This window comes from Terrapene carolina, unplaced genomic scaffold, assembly GCF_002925995.2.
Source record: "Terrapene carolina triunguis isolate 2854851 unplaced genomic scaffold, T_m_triunguis-2.0 Scaffold103, whole genome shotgun sequence".
In the NCBI taxonomy this organism is placed as follows: domain Eukaryota; kingdom Metazoa; phylum Chordata; order Testudines; family Emydidae; genus Terrapene; species Terrapene triunguis.
In genome coordinates this window covers 3,754,463-3,770,354 of record NW_020664454.1, presented here as the reverse complement: position 1 = coordinate 3,770,354, position 15,892 = coordinate 3,754,463, and the positions used below count along the sequence as shown (strand labels likewise).

Below are 15,892 nucleotides of genomic sequence, written 5' to 3'. Positions count from 1 at the left end.
ATTCATTTTAACAGTGTTAACAATCGGTAGCAGCACAGCAATAAAAGGATTAAGGAAAGATTTTGTGATGAGCTATCTCCAGGGACTACCAGACAGAGAAAATAATCACTTTTTATAAGCTGTAAACAAGATTCCCATGGAGGAGAAAAAAATGACAGATTTAGGTTTTCTTAAAAAATCCTACACCAAATAACCCCCATGGAGACAGACATGACATAAAGCCATGTTGAAACCTAATAGGAGTTTCTTCTGTGTGAATTACATGAAGTGAAGAAAAGTTACTGTATGAAGACATTTTTGATGTAAAGATTTTTTTTAAAAAAGGAAATCAAGTGTGCTAGTGCCTGAGTCCTGGCCAGTACATTTGTCTGGGCTTGAAATACAAAGTAAACCATTTTGACAGCAGAAATTCATTACGGGAGTGCTTCATTCATTTTACAGAATCATTGATTATCCTATTGTACAGCTGTTTCTTACTCCAATGGCTTTAGACTTCAAAGCAAATTTTCCATAAACATTCCTTAAGAATTCAATCCCTCCTAATTCCCATAGACTTGGGCTAGTAGTTTTAAAATATATTTATATGTATATATATGTATATATTTATATGTCTATATATCTATCTAGCCTAGATAGATATATGCACAGCAAGCCAAACATACAAAAAATAAATACTCTCACCCCTCTTTACAGAACAAATCTTATATCCCAATTTTGTTAATAAATATTCTAAACTGCTTGTATAGCATTTTTTTACTTATGTTGATGGATAGCCACAAAGCATGTTCAACCTATTTACAAAACCGCTATAAATATAGTTTTAAAATGACGCATAGCTATTGAACCCGGCAGGTTATGGATACTGGGTTAGTAGCTCAGCAGTAGCCTCTTCACTATCACGTATGGGTAGTGCAACAAGTTAAAACGTGTATAAAAGATTATACATACAAAACTCTCACATCCTTTGGATGTTTGCAGTTCATTATAACTTTGTGGTTACCCTTCTGCAACATAAATAGTAATTAATTAGGGGGAAGAAAAGGGCGGGGGGTGTTCCATGATCCAAAGTGAATCTGTTCAGTGCATATTATTCCATTGTATGGGACTAGAGCAGCGACTTGGTCCTCATGGTAACCCATCATCTTCCAGGCTCAATGCTACACGCTGTGGAGGAAGGAAAACACAATATTGGTAAATGCTTGAGTGACAGAGAATCATTTGATCTCTTTGGACCTGATACCTTACTCATGAATCCTCTTCTCCCCCCCCCCTCCCCAAATCCCACTGATTTCAATGGAGTAACACCTACACTGAGTAGTACTTATTAGTACTTGGTCCTTCATGCCTCCAATTCCCCTTCCCCCAAATGGGGATAAGCATTACTCCCATGCATTACAGATGTGGTGGGAGGCCAAGTCACCGATGTCTGTGACGCACATTAAAATCCTTGGATGGGAGGAATGACAGCAGCGCAAGGATTGCTATTATTATTACTCATTCAGCGATATTAAGACAGTGCCCTTCCTCACACCTGCACTGCTTTTACTCCCTTCTCTTTGTCCTTTCCTTCACAACTCAGTTATTATTCATCCAAGCTGCCTGTTTCTTGAAGGGACACTTCCCTGAAGAAACCACTCTGCAGGGGTTCTGGTGCCTCCATCAGCAAGTCCCATTATGCAGTTACAGCAGAACCTGTGGAGCAAAGCATTACTCCTCCATCCCATCTCTATGCCTCATCTTGCTACAGCAACTTTCCTTGACTCCCTATGGAATCTCAGTCACTCTTCACTGCAGGGCATTTCACTCTTTAGTGGTTTATGTCTAATTATATAATTAGAAAAATACTGTGTTCCCCCTAGCAAACACAAACTGGACTTTGTTGTTGGCAGGAAAAAGCAGTGGGTGGAAAAGAGTAAGGCATAAGACCACCTGCAAGCTGGGGTCAGGAGAAAAACCCTCCCCATCAAGGTACAGCCTAACATTTAGCAGCAGTCATTGTCCCTGTTTTGAAAACCTCGTATATAGGACGGCCTGTTCATTTTTCTTGCATGTTATTAGCGCTCACCACTACAATGATGGGCATGTTATAAATACCTGAGAGACATGAATTTCTCAGCGGGGTGCCTGGCAGGGATTTAAGCACCAGTGCCACTGGAGACAGGGTACCTGACTAAATGGACCATTGATCTAATCTCAGATAGTAAATTCCTACTGTATGTTCCAAAGATATGGTAACAGGATCCACATACAAGTCTAAGAGTAATCGAACAGGCAAAAATCTGACAAACCCCTCATTTAATGTACTGTCTGATGCCAAGTAACTGTAACCAACCTCAAGATCAGCTGAGATAATTCTGTAGCCAAACCTTCTTAACAAGAAAAATCTTTTCCTTTGGGAGCTTGCTCAGAGATACTTACTGCTGGGTAGACATGCCCAATTTGTGCAGTCCTCCCAATATGGATTTCCTCTTCATCCTCTTCTTCTGTTGTCTTCCTGTACACAGGGTTATCAAAGTTCATGCTTTTAGTGTTCTTCCTTTTCCAGTTCCTCCAGATGAGGTACCCTCCCATACACAGCAAACCAATGACCACTGAAGAAAAGAAGAGAAAAAGCTGTCATCCGGCTACTTGGGGAAGGCAAACATAGTCCCATGTGGACCCCAAATTTGTTTCCATGTGGACCTCTGCTCCTGTACCCTTCAGACCTGCAATACAGTAGTTCCTTGTGCTCCAGAAAAGTCTTTTACAAAAAGTTGTCAAAAAGTTAAGCTCATTCTAAGCTTAAATCAAACTTGCTTACCAAGAGGAACTACAATTCCAATAATGGCTGCTGTAACAGTTGATCCAAAACCTTGCCCATCATTGGCATCTGTAACCATAAAAGAACAGGTCTGATTAATCAAACGGCACTAAAGATGGACCAGAATTATAATGATAGCTAAATTTTTTTTAAAAAGCTAGGTTTTAAAATGTGGTTAAATTTAAAGGTAGGTGGTCTATAAATAATATCTATTGTGTGCTTATATTTGATAATTAATCATCTTTAAACAAGACACCAAATCATAAAATAAATAATCCTGAGCTGGCAGCTTGCCATCTTTCTTTCCTAATTCTTTCATCTCTTGCGCCCTGCTATATGGCTGTGCCACAACACACAGATTCACTCCTAAATAATAATAAACAACTTTGAAATGTGGAGGCTTTTAGCTTGCTAACCCCAGATGTCAACTGCCACAGTAGGACACACAGACTGGGACCTCAAACGAAATGAGACCCCAAAATAAGCAAAATGAGGGCTAGAGTTGCTAAGGGGCCTGCCCTTTCGGAAGAACTGTCCATATCCATGTACAGTGACAGGGCTTTACAGAAGGGGGCACAGTTGACTGCTGAATATGGCCACAGAAAAGCACAACGTGATGTGTGACCAACTCCCTTCTAAACCTCTTCATGCTGTCCCTTAATTAGCTCAACTATTAGGTGAAACTAGGTACTCCCTCCCCATTATAGGGCTGAATGAGATGCCTCTACAGCACACCTAGGCTCCTGCTGGCCAGGGAATGTAGAGACTGTGGTTAGGTACCAGAGCTGAGTCTTCTGAAGTCAGAGCACACTGGGGCTAGCTTTAAGAAGAGCTGATAAAGAAACATATGCTCAGAGCAGGGGTCTCTCTCAGACAATGAGCCTTCCGGTCTGAGAAGGACCAGCTTCGGGGAGAGCTAGCCCACCAAATCCCAAACAACTCTAAAAAATACAGCACTTCAAATGCCTGTTTGTTAGTGTAAGGTCCTGGTAGTAGGGATAGAGTGCAACCTATGACTGGTTCTAGGTATTGAAAAATCTCATGTGTAATGGTCCAGTGGTTCAAAACTGGTTCTCCATGTGTACGGCTCATAGTGTTGTTTCTCCTGGCTCTGTGTGCATATATCTAATTACCTGTCCACCATGGTACACTCACACCTTGACTACTGCATGCAGTTCTGGTCACCCCATCTCAAAAAGATACATTAGCATTGGAAAAAGTACAGAGAAGGACAACAAAAATTATTATATGGAAGCTGTTTCACACCTCTGAGGAGAGATTAAAAAGACTGGGTCTGCTCAGCTAATGGGGAATATGATAGAGGTATATAAAAATCATGTATGCTGTGGAGAAGGGGAATAAAGTGTTATTTACCCCTTCACATAACACGAGAACCCCAGTGAAATTAATAGGCAGCAGGTTTAAAACAAACATTAGGAAATACTTCTTCATGTAATGCACAGTCAATCTGTGGAACTCATGGCCAGGAGATGTTGTAAAGGCCAAAAGTATAACTGGGTTCAAAAAAGAATTAGGTAAGTGCATGGAGGATGGGTCCATGAATGGCTATTGGTCAAGATGGTCAAGGATGCAACCCCATGCTCTAGGTGTCCCTAAACCTCCAACAGTCCGAAGCTGGGACTGGATCACTCAATAATTGCCCTGTTCTGTTCCTCCCTTCTGACGCATCTGGCACCAGCCACTGTCTGATTACAGTATACTGAGGTAGATGGACCATTGGGCTGATACAATATGCCAGTTCTTTCTTCTGTTCTTAATGTTTGGACACAAAAAGGGAGGTGAGTTTGTAAAAATCTGGCCCGTAATGGAAAGTCTCTGTCTTTATCAAGGAGAGTAGCTGACCCTTCATCTTGTGCAGCACAGCTCCCTCTGATAGCAACACAGCCACCAAGCTATTGCTCTATCAGGAAAAGAACTTTGTGGTACATAATGCATTTGAATGATCCTCCTGTGGCTGTGACTACACCAAAGAATGCCATGTGCAATAGCTAAGTTGAACCTGGAGGTTGCCTCAAAATTCGACGGAATGTCATACTTATAAGAGCAAACCAATACATGTTAATGTCTCATTCTGCAAAATGTGTGTTTTGCAATCTTAACGGGATTAGCACTGAACTCAGCAATATACTGTATTTACGCTGACAAATCAGGACTAATTAGAGAAAAGGCTAAATACTTCATCTACTGAGACACCAATGCATGGAAAATAATGTAAAAGGTAGTTTATCCTTTTAAATGAATCCCCTTGGCAGTTAACTCTATTAAATAGACATTTTACCAGTTAATGAGATAGGTACCATAATTGTCCTTGTTAGAAATATTTTAATAAACACTGAATCTAATTATTTTTGTTTGGGGTTTGGAAGGAGATTTACATAGGTAAGAATGATGAGAACGAATTTGGGAGATTGATTCTGCTTTCTCAAGAGCACTGCGCACTGCTTAGCATCAAGTATCATGTGTCCTGTCTTGCCGATGAGAACAGGGATGCATGATTTAGTGCTTTGCAGATGCAATGGAAATGATGCCTCTTTTGCTCAGTGTAGTGTTTGAAAAGCCAAAGGTCTTCTGTCTTATTGTTTTTAATCAATTACCAGCGAAAGGGGCTATGTTGGAGGTGGAAATCTGCCTCTCTGTAGACCAGCAAGGTTATGGAAAAGCAGTTCAGCTTCCCTGCATTGCCCTGCGAATGTGTTGCAACCCTGACCTATGGGGATCACCACCAAGAATGGGAAGGTAGTTAAATCCCTCATGGCTTATTCAGTACATAGCCTCTGTAGAGGCTGACAATAAAGAAGCCAGTTAGTGCCATCTGCTGGGAGTATTTTTTGTGATGTGGACATCAGGCCATGGAGATACTCATTTTAATGCAAAACTTTGTCAGAGGTATTTCAGAGCAGGGCTACATGAACTTTCAGAGCATTGTGCTGAGCAAAACAAATGCAACTTTCTTTGAGAAATAGAAACCTTAAATGCTGTGCGTGTAAGACTGAATCCCAGGGAATCAGACACGACAACCTGGAACCAAAGAGTTCAGAGAAACTGGGATCACTTTTCTATTATCATAATTCTGCCCATCTATGCATGCCTGTGTCTGACATGCATACAGCACATCTGACCTGCCAGCTCTCCTACTAGCCCATGGATCTTTGTGATACTCTTGTACCTGGCAGAAAGTAAAGAAGTAGGAACCTGAATCTCTTACAGTGCTGGGATAAATTGCTATTTCCAGGTGTCATGATCTTTGTGCCTATTAGGCTGGATGTAGTTGTGGGTAAGCCAACACCTGGGGTTGTGATGGAGAATTGTGATACAGTTCCTGAGCTCTCTCTACTGGCATTGCTGGTGTTGCTAGTTGTAGCTGCGTTGATGGTGGAAATCATAGTAGTGGTGATGGTTGAAACTGGCTCAGTTGTTGAGGCAGCTGGAAGATCTGAAAAGCAATCCCATATAGTTAAAACAAAACAATGACTGAAATCTGGTTAAACAAGTCTGCAAAGCAGATCTCACATGGTGATAGGCAGCACTCCTTTCCAGATTTGATAACGGTTAGCATAGGAGTCTGGTTTCTAGTCCTGATTTGTTATGTGGCCCGTTGCCTTGCTATACCTCTGTTTGCCCATGTGCAAGATGGAAATAAAATAATTTACAAAGTTCACAGTGGTGTAATGATGCTTAATTCACTAATATCTATGAAGTGCTGTGGATGGAAGGTGACATAAAGAAGTTCAAAGTCTTTATCATACTTTTTTGGGTGTGGGCCCCCAAAATTCAGAACTTGCACCATATTGGAAATATTAGGTAAAATTCACCTCTAGTAACTCCCATGAAGAGACTAGAGTTCGCTAAAGATGAATGTGGCCTAATATTTTCCTAAATATACAATCTACGCCACTCACGCCTCATGGGGCGGTGTTAATGAATGATTTTATTGACCAACATCACCACCATGATTTCAAACCATTCACATGTTTAGCACCTGATCCAAAGCCCACTGAATTCAATGGGAGTCTTTCCATTGAGATCAATGGGATTTGGATCAGGAACTAATTCTTTGTTCCCCTTCATGCATTCAGCTTTTCTGATTACTCTTTGTGAATAAACAAATTCTCAATAAAGAGACACTCCAGACCAACCAAAATATCAAGCTATGTGCAAAAAGGTCCCAAGCGCACAGACTACCGTAGCTAATGGTTCATGCACTGTTGTGAGAGGGGGAAATTTCACTGATGTAAGTTAATTTTGTGGAAGGGTGGGGTACAATTGGTGTGGCTCGAAGGAGCTTGTGCCGAGCAACACCAGGCTAAGAGAGAGGTCCCTGCATTAAGGTGGTTGCTTTTACCTTTGTAGCATTTCTTCATATCAGGGCCCAGCCACATGTTGTCAGGACAGGCACACGTATACTTGGGGGAATGGAGAGAGATTTGGGGTGCGGGAAGACACAGGTATTCACAGCCTCCATTGGGTTGGGAGCTGAGCTCACAGGAATCTGGAGCTGTTCAAGGTGGGGAGGGGGAAAAACAAATGTATTGTTTCAAACCATGCTCATCAATTTATCTTTGTTCATAGCAAAGAGACCCGTCTCCCGAATGAGATTCTATTCTAACTCAGAACCCCTAGGAGTTTTCCATCTTCTAGAGCTCTTCCATTTGTATGCAGGAAAGTAGCAGTGGCCTCACCATTGTGCGCTCCCACTTTCATATACTACATGCAACAGTTTTGCTTTGCTTTGATGGTTGCAGCAGGGGATGGAGAGGCAGGACGCCTGGGTTCTATTCTTTGTTATTCCACTGACTGACTAAGTCACTTAAGCCATTGTTTTCAAAGCATCCTCTAATTCTGGCCATCTAACTCAAGAGACTTAAATCCTGCTTTTCAGTGACGATGAGGAATCGTACCTTGAGTGGAGTCACTGAGAGCTATGGACACTCAGCATTTCTGAACATCAGGCCCTCACTGTCTCATGCTGGGCAGACTTTAAAATTTTTTGCTTCACCCTCTGCCTCAATTTACTTGGCTGCTTAATAACTCTTACCTCTCAGGTGTTTTTAAAGCATTATGAGATCTTCAGATGAAAGCTTCAAAATGTCGTGGGGTTTCTTGTTTACTACCCAATACTATAGTTCAAATATATTCAATTTACAAGCAAATCATGGTTTTTCTACCTGCCAGCTCCACACAGTAAAGCTGGGATTTGAATGTCAAGTTTGTTGATGATCGTCAATAATAAAAACTCTTCAATTAGAATTTTGTGCTGATTATGCTGAACCAGGAAAGAGTCCAGCTCCTCTCTTAGTTGTGCAGGCTTTTCAGTACTAGCACCAGTAACAGGTAGGACAATCATTCTTCTCACTGAGCCTATCTGACCCAGAATACATAGGGGGAGCATATCTACTGAGTAAGGTGGTGCCATTTCACAGCTGTTGTCTCATAATACCCACAATCTCAAAGCTATCTATCTCCCTGCCATTTTCTTCCTGCTAAGAAAACTATTAGCAAGTTACTTTGTTTAGCGTTCTTTCCAATTTTATCTGAGTGACACTGCCAAAAAGTGTCACCTAAAATGAACAGCAGGCAACAGGCTGCTCTGATTGCTCTAAGACTAGACTTCAAAAGGAAAGCTGCTAATTAAATTACTATAAACAAATTGCAGGCTTTTCAATAAAAGCGCCCACTGAATTAACTATGCAGGAATTTCAAACATCAGGCATTCATTTTATATTAGCAGCATCTGCCTTACCACTCCATCCAAGACAATTGGGAGGCATTTTATTTACCGACCCAAATGAATGAATGGTGTTTGGATTATGGGAGAACTGAGGGCATGCCTTACCTTTTGGCTGCTTTAGCTCGTGAAAGACCACAATATCATGAGGGTTATTGAGATTCTCTGCTAAAATGGAGATGTCCAGGCCATTCAATCTGTTTGCACTGAAGATTGCCTCGTTCTCCAGGTCAGTCCAGAACACCTTATCCTGCAGAACACACACAGGCATTTTGATTTGGATAAATGCAAACCCCATGAAGTGTTCGATGATGGCTCTCTGGCAGCCCCGAAGGCCATTTGGGGCAAGGCTGCCTACATCTCAGCTTCTTTTGCACATTAATCAGAGGCATTTTAAGTACATGCAAAACAGACAGGTGCTAATTTTGCAGTATGTTATTGGCGTGTCCTCTACTCCAGCTGGAGACAGTGGCACTCAGCAGTTTGCAGAATCGCATACTAAACAATCTAGAGACGTCTACTGAGACTGAGATAACCTTGTCATTTTGTGGTGCTGCTGGATCATGATGTGATGCTACTTTTGGCTTTGCAACACAAAGATGCAAGTGTCTCAGGGCAGGTCTTCACTACCCGCCAATCCATCAGGAGTTGATTTATCGGGTCTAGTGTAGACGTGATAAAAATCGATCCCTGATCGCGCTCCCCGTCGACTCCGGAACTCCAGCTCGCGAGAGGGAGAGCGGCAGCGGTCAACTCGCCGCCGTCCTCACGTCCAGGTAAGTCGACCTAAGATACGCCGACTTCAGCTATGCTATTCACATAGCTGAAGTTGAGTATCTCAGGTCGGCCCTCTCCCCCCCCTCCCCCCTCCCCCCCGGGGTAGACCTGGGCTCAGTGTCAGGAGGTGGTAACAGATCTGGAGAGCAGCATTTACAGATGGGCAAAAAATGCTTAGTTCCTTAGAGTAGCTTTGGGGCTGGGTGGGAGGGGAGAACACTCCGAGCAGGCCTGGATACAAAGAGGCCATGTCCATTATGTTTAGTGAAAGAAGAGTTTCGGACTCCAATGGGCGTGGATTTTGAATAGGATTGGAAGGAATTTGTTAGAAATCTCTGATCCCTGCACCACAGTGAAAGTGCCAGTAAATGCTGATCTTCCTTCCCTTTCCAAAGATGTGACCTCAGTTGAGCAGGTATCTCTGTAGGGCAAAACCACTTGTATTCTTAAAGACTCTAACGCTGCAGCAATGGATAAACACTAAAGAGGGAGCATCCAAAAGACCCACTTCTATCTCCTGCAGTAAAATCTTTAGAAGCAAGTGGCACTTTCTAATGATTACTGCAGATTGAGAGATACCTAAATACCACAATATAACAGGACACAGTAGGTATGTGGGAATTGAAGACTACTGAGATGGATTTAGTTATAGGAAGGTGACCTGGCCGACAGATGAAAAGGTAGCACTTGCAACGTCTTTTAATAAGATGAAATACATAGCTGGAGGGGGAAGGGTGGGTTCTCAGGAGCTAGTTCAGAGATTTTCCTTTATCTTGAGAAAAGATTCAGATGGAGGAAGGGGGTATACAGCATATTCTTGGTTAACAAACACTGTAAAAGTTCTGCAAACACTGTTGATGTCGTGCTTAATTTAATGCACAGTCCCACTAAAATCAGCAAGGCTATGCATGCCAATAAGCACACCGGGGCAGTATGTGCCTACAGGATCAAGCTCTTAATTTTGTGGCAAGTAGAGTGTGCATCCTTCAGCTGTCAGGGCTGTGCACCAGAGCACGGCCAACTCAGCTTGAAAGGAAGAGAAATGTCTGGGTTTATGTTTAAATTGGATAAGTAAACGACACTTTCCTGGGGTTAAATCCTGCCATCAGACAAGTGCACTGGGTTCTCAGTTCTTCCCAGGCAGAGAGGCTCCCCACTAACATCACCGCCAGCTCCCAAAGGGCTTGTACAGATTTCTATCTGGGAACACTGATCCTTGTTGCAGACTGTCAAGCAGTAGCATATAATGACTGCGCAAACAATTAGCAATCTGCCAGGCTGAGGAAGGGAGCACATGCGGCATGGGTCTGGGAAAATGCAAAGCCAGGAAATCACACTGCAGATGAGTTGTAAGAAGTGTTCAGAGCAAGCTGCAGTGTCACATTCAAAGCCATCCGAAGCGGGCACATAAATCCCTGCCATGCACCCAGATGAGGGGATGCCCCGTGTTCAAGGGGCTTGATCCTAACAGGAGGCTTTAGCACCTCCTGTGAAGCTCCTACTGAAGTCTTATCTCACAGGAGATGCTCACTCAGCAGCATCAGGCCTTTAGTTAGTGAAACACCCATATGGCCTGACAATAATCATAGCAACCTGCCTGTGTTTTCTCCTGCCGGTGATTTGGCCATTACACAAGCAGTTAACGTGACTAAAATCTAATTGTGCCATTAGCCCACGTCAGCTGTGCAGGCGATGCCGGTTTAGGCAGGGTGCTCCTCCCCACTACACAAGTAATGCATTACATAGTGGCATTTGACTGATTGCCGCTCTTGGGGAATACTCCTTGCTGAACTCGCACCGGATTAATGGCTTTTTGCAGCAGCTGACACAGCCCAGGAGCTTCCTGTGCCATTTACAGGGCACAACTTTCAAGCAAGAGGTGTGTAGAAAGAGATCCTGTGGCTTCCTGCACTCCCCAGCCAGCTCTGCACCCATTCTTACCTCAAACACAGCTACTCCGAAAGGGTGGCTCAGGTCATCAGCAGAAGAGATGAGAACTTTCCTATTGCCGCCATTGAAGTCAATGCTTGAAAGTAAGTGCAGCTTGGAGTCCACCCAATAGAGACGCTGATTCAGCAAATCTGAGACAGGAAATGTGACCAGGCAGAATTACTGTACATGCAACTACAGCACTTTTTGCTATTGCCCAATATTTTTCCTGTTGGCAGAGTGGCTACTTCTCCGTGGGCTGTTGATCCCTTTTATTTATTATGGTGGTTGAAACTTTGGTTCACTGCCCAGATACGCTGACCCAGGCACCCCTAAATAACATGCTGTTGTGTGTTTGTGAGAGCTGCTCGATTGACAGCCCGGCTCGTGAAGTAGTCCCCTCTCTGATCAAGTAGAACAGGCCAGCGGCCTTGCTGGCTTCTCAACTCCACCCCAGCAATGTCCCTCAAATTTGGGCTTGTCTTCACAGACAGCGCTACAGTGGCACTGGTGCAGCTGCGCCGCTGTAGCACTTTAGTGAAGATGCTACTATGCCGACAGGAGAGCTTCTCCCATCAGTGCAGTTAAGCCACCTCCCCGAGAGGCCGTCGCTATATCAACAGGAGCCGCTCTCCCATCGACATGAGACAGTGGGGGTTGGTCAGTATAACTGCATCGGTCAGGGGGCTGGATTTGTCAAACCCCATGGCAATGGAGTTATACCCAGATCGGTCTGTAGTGTAGGCCTGGATTTGCCTGAAGGATCTTTTCGAAGGCTGAGAGGCTAGTTCATTCTCCAGACCACTTAATCTGTGGCTTTTTGCTGAGACTCCTGATGAAGGTGCAATTAATGCTAATAATGATGGTGGTTTCCAATGCTGAGTGACTTCACCTTTTCATAAATTCATAGATTTTAAGGCAGAAAGGACAAGTGTGATAATTGGACTGACTTTCTGCATAATACAGGCCATAGAACTTCCATGAATTAATTCCTGCGTCAAGTCTAATAGTTGTGTTTGAACTAGAGCATCTCTTAGGAAAACATCCAATCCTGATTTAAACATTTCCAGTGATGGGGAATCCCACTTTCTCGAAGCCATTCCTAGGTTTCAGATTCAAGTATATTTCATTTCACGGACAAGCGGGGAAGAAGTGGGAGAAGGTGACTCGTGCCACTGTAGGACTTCATGAACTGAGCTTTTCTTCCTGGGACAAATTCTAATTTTGGATGAGATCAACTAACCTCAATGCAAAGGGGTGATTGCCACTCATAAAAGCAATCATTTCAAGCTCTGGGTTGAAATCCTAAGCATTAATTTGTTGGTTAATTAATAACAAGGGCAAATGTTATGTGTGACGTTGTGCAGTCTATATGGTTTTATAAAAACATGATAATAAGTGAATATAATGTAACTGGAATATGCTTCATGCAAAAGGTCTCTTGTAAGGTATCATTACAAACCTTATAATCTACGGAGTGTGATCATCCTATTTGTATAAATGTACCACTCTTGTATCTAAAACTAGAAATATGAAATATAACTCTGAGGGTCTATTGTAATTATGCAAAGTGTGGGCCGTTAATGGTGGTTTGGAATCTTGATGGCTCCCATTAACCAGGACCATTGTCTGCAGATGGCTGTGTTTACCTGTGAGTCTTCCTGTGTATGTGTGTGCTGGCAAGTGAGTAATGAAGTCTTGCAGTGACATGTGATCATGTCACCTGAACTGGAATCCATCTTTAACCTGGTGCTTTTCCAGTGGGGGGGGATGGAAACCCAGAGGGACAAAGGGTTCCTGCCTTATGCAAAAGATTTATAAAGGGGTGGAACAGAACAAAGAGGAGAGAGAGGAGCCATCATGGAGAATCCCCTAGCTACCACCTGAGCTGGAACAAGAGCTGTACCAGGGGAAAGAATTGTGCCCAGTCTGAGGAAGGTGTCCAGTCTGAGGAAAAAACTTACTGAAGCATCTCTAAGGGTGAGATTATCTGTATTTAGTTTGATTAGACATAGATTTGCGCATTTTATTTTATTTTGCTTGGTGACTTACTTTGTTCTGTCTGTTACTACTTGGAACCACTTAAATCCTACTTTCTGTATTTAATAAAATCACTTTTTACTTAGTAATTAACTCGGAGTGTGTATTAATACCTGGGGGAGCAATCAACTGTGCATATCTCTCTATCAGTGTTATAGAGGGCGAAAAATTTATGAGTTTACCCTGTATAAGCTTTCTATAGGGTAAAACGGATTTATTTGGGTTTAGACCCCATTGGGAGTTGGGCATCTGAGTGCTAAAGACAAGCATAGTTCTGTGAGCTGTTTTCAGGTAAACCTGCAGCTTTGGGGCAAGTAATTCAGACCCTGGGTCTGTGTTGGAGCAGACGGGAGTGTCTGGCTCAGCAAGACAGGGTGCTGGAGTCCTGAGCTGGCAGGGAAAACAGGAGCAGAAGTAGTCTTGGTACATTAGGTGGCAGCTCCCAAGGGGGTTTCTGTGATCCAACCCGTCACATTATGAATTAGTAACAGTAGTAGTAGCCTGTGAGGTAGTGGACAAAATTGCCTGCCGTCACAGCAGGGGTTAAAGAGAACCTTTGGGTTCAGCTAGTCCCACCTCATTATATCTGCAGCTAATGTCAGGCCTCTTGGGGGAGAAAAGGAGAGAGTCTGGCTCAGTTCGGGGCTGACTGGTGAACAGGCAGGAGCTAGCTGCCTCCCTACCGGAGAGGGGTGACTAGCCTGCCAGCTGAGGCAGCCACGAGGGAGTAAGCACTGTCTCCCCAGCCCAGGGAGGCTATGGAGAAGACCTAGGAGCCTCTGACAACTGAAGTAACTGGATGACTGAAGCCCAGAGGCATTGTGGGGTTTGGCCTCACCAGACTTACAGCTGCCCTGCCCACAGGAGCCTGGGACCGTGTAAGATGCCACCCAAGTCCCACGAGAGGGCACTATGGGAGGCAAGCCACCCCAGTGAATTAGAGGGAACTTGCTGGCCACTTGTGTGTATGACAGATGCTTGTCATATCAAAGCAGCCTGGATTTTCAAGGATTATGTTGTCTTTCCCATTCCTGTATGACAATAAACATAAATTTAAAGAGGCCACAGACATAGGGAGCTTTATCACTTGCACTGATCTATTACCGATTCTGCGACTTACCTAGTGTGATGCCATTCGGCCACTCAATGTTGTCTGTTACCAGCACTTGCCGATCCATACCGTTCAGGCCAGATTTTTCAATTTTAGCTTTGTCTCCCCAATCAGACCAGTACATGTATCTGAAAGAGCCACAGAAAGGAAAAGTCAATAACACACTAAATGCAGAGCTGACCCTACCCCAAGAGATGCGTGTGCATAATTTGAGTAGGTTTCTTAAATCAGAAGGTGTGGTGCCCTTTTGTACTCAGTGTTTTAGGCCTTTGTTATTCTAATCCATTTTAACATCTGCGCAATGGAGCTGATGGGTTCCTACTGTATGATCTAATGTGAAGAGCACGTATTGCAGGACTATGTTACACCAGGGCTTAAAAACATTCTTTAGTACCTGTGAAATAGCTCTTGGAATTTCTGCTGGATCTTTGGCCTTTGTATCCAGCACTAAAAACATGTGCTCGTTCAGCTGTGCATCAGACTACCTCAGTTTTCATCACAAATCACGTACCCTGCTTTAAACTGGACCAGCTCGTCCCCATCTGACACATGAACAGTGCAAAAGAATTTCTGAGATGTAATTTCAAAGCTGCTTTTGACTCGGCGCTGCAAAGATTTACGTGTGCGCTTTAACTTTCAGCATGTCAGCAGTCCTAGCCAGAGTCTGAGAGCTCATGAGAGGAGTGAAAACAAGACTGGAACATGCCATAACGCAGAACTCCATCTTCACACCTACCCCCGTGTCGGATCAACTGCAATGGCTCTGGGCTCGCTTAGGTCAGTGCTAAAAAGTGTTGTCCTCTTGCTTCCATCAGCAGTGGCCACAGAGATGGTTTTGTTTCCCGAATCTGTCCAGTAGATGTTCTTGTGAACCCAGTCCATCGCCAGGCCTTCAGGGGAGTTCAGCTGACTGTCTATCAAAATCACCTGCTCGGCTATGTCGCTGGCTTTGTCTATGTAGGCACTGCAAAGACAAGGATTGATGAACAGCACAGTAAGAGTCAGTGCAGATAGGCAAGTTGAAAAGCTGCAGCCTTACATGGAGGAGGAAATGAGTTATGAAGAGATGAACTCTGGTCAATTTAGGGGGGAGGGATAGCTCAGTGGTTTGAGCATTGGCCTGCTAAACCCAGGGTTATGAGTTCAATCCTTGAGGGGGCCACTTAGGGATCTGGGGCAAAACCAGTACTTGGTCCTGCTAGTGAAGGCAGGGGGCTGGACTCAACAAGGTCCCTTCCATCTCTAGGAGATAGGATATCTCCATTAATTTATTTACTGAACTAGGGCACAAACACAGCATGATTATCTCAGACTTCCTCACTGTTGTAACCTTTATTCTTTCATTGTTCCTCCCCCCCCCCGCCCGCCTTTTGCTGATGGTCACGCCCTTGTTTTGTCATAGCTATTTGGTGTGTAAGCACTTCGTGGCCGGGAGCTGTCATGTTTCTTTGTTTTAAAGCTCTGTGCACACGTCATGTTTGACAGGATG

At 43.7% G+C, this 15,892-nt stretch overlaps 1 protein-coding gene and 1 long non-coding RNA gene across 2 annotated transcripts in view; one reads left to right on the top strand and one right to left on the bottom strand.

The window, feature by feature from the left end:
* Positions 1-15,892, top strand: part of LOC113406547 — a 28,221-nt gene that overhangs the window by 278 nt on the left and 12,051 nt on the right. The window contains exon 2 of the long non-coding RNA XR_003369793.1: positions 15,044-15,180. This is a non-coding gene — a long non-coding RNA (uncharacterized LOC113406547). The remainder of the gene's footprint in view (positions 1-15,043; positions 15,181-15,892) is intronic.
* Positions 150-15,892, bottom strand: part of LOC113406546 (low-density lipoprotein receptor-related protein 8-like) — a 268,015-nt gene continuing 252,272 nt past the window's right edge. Inside the window, exons 10-18 of the mRNA XM_026651832.1 lie at positions 15,140-15,367; positions 14,413-14,531; positions 11,265-11,404; positions 8,655-8,796; positions 7,164-7,316; positions 6,027-6,254; positions 2,801-2,869; positions 2,419-2,591; positions 150-1,164 (exon numbers count right to left, since the gene is read on the bottom strand). Of these exons, the coding sequence (XP_026507617.1) occupies positions 1,126-1,164; positions 2,419-2,591; positions 2,801-2,869; positions 6,027-6,254; positions 7,164-7,316; positions 8,655-8,796; positions 11,265-11,404; positions 14,413-14,531; positions 15,140-15,367 (1,291 nt within the window). The 3' untranslated portion in view covers positions 150-1,125. The remainder of the gene's footprint in view (positions 1,165-2,418; positions 2,592-2,800; positions 2,870-6,026; positions 6,255-7,163; positions 7,317-8,654; positions 8,797-11,264; positions 11,405-14,412; positions 14,532-15,139; positions 15,368-15,892) is intronic.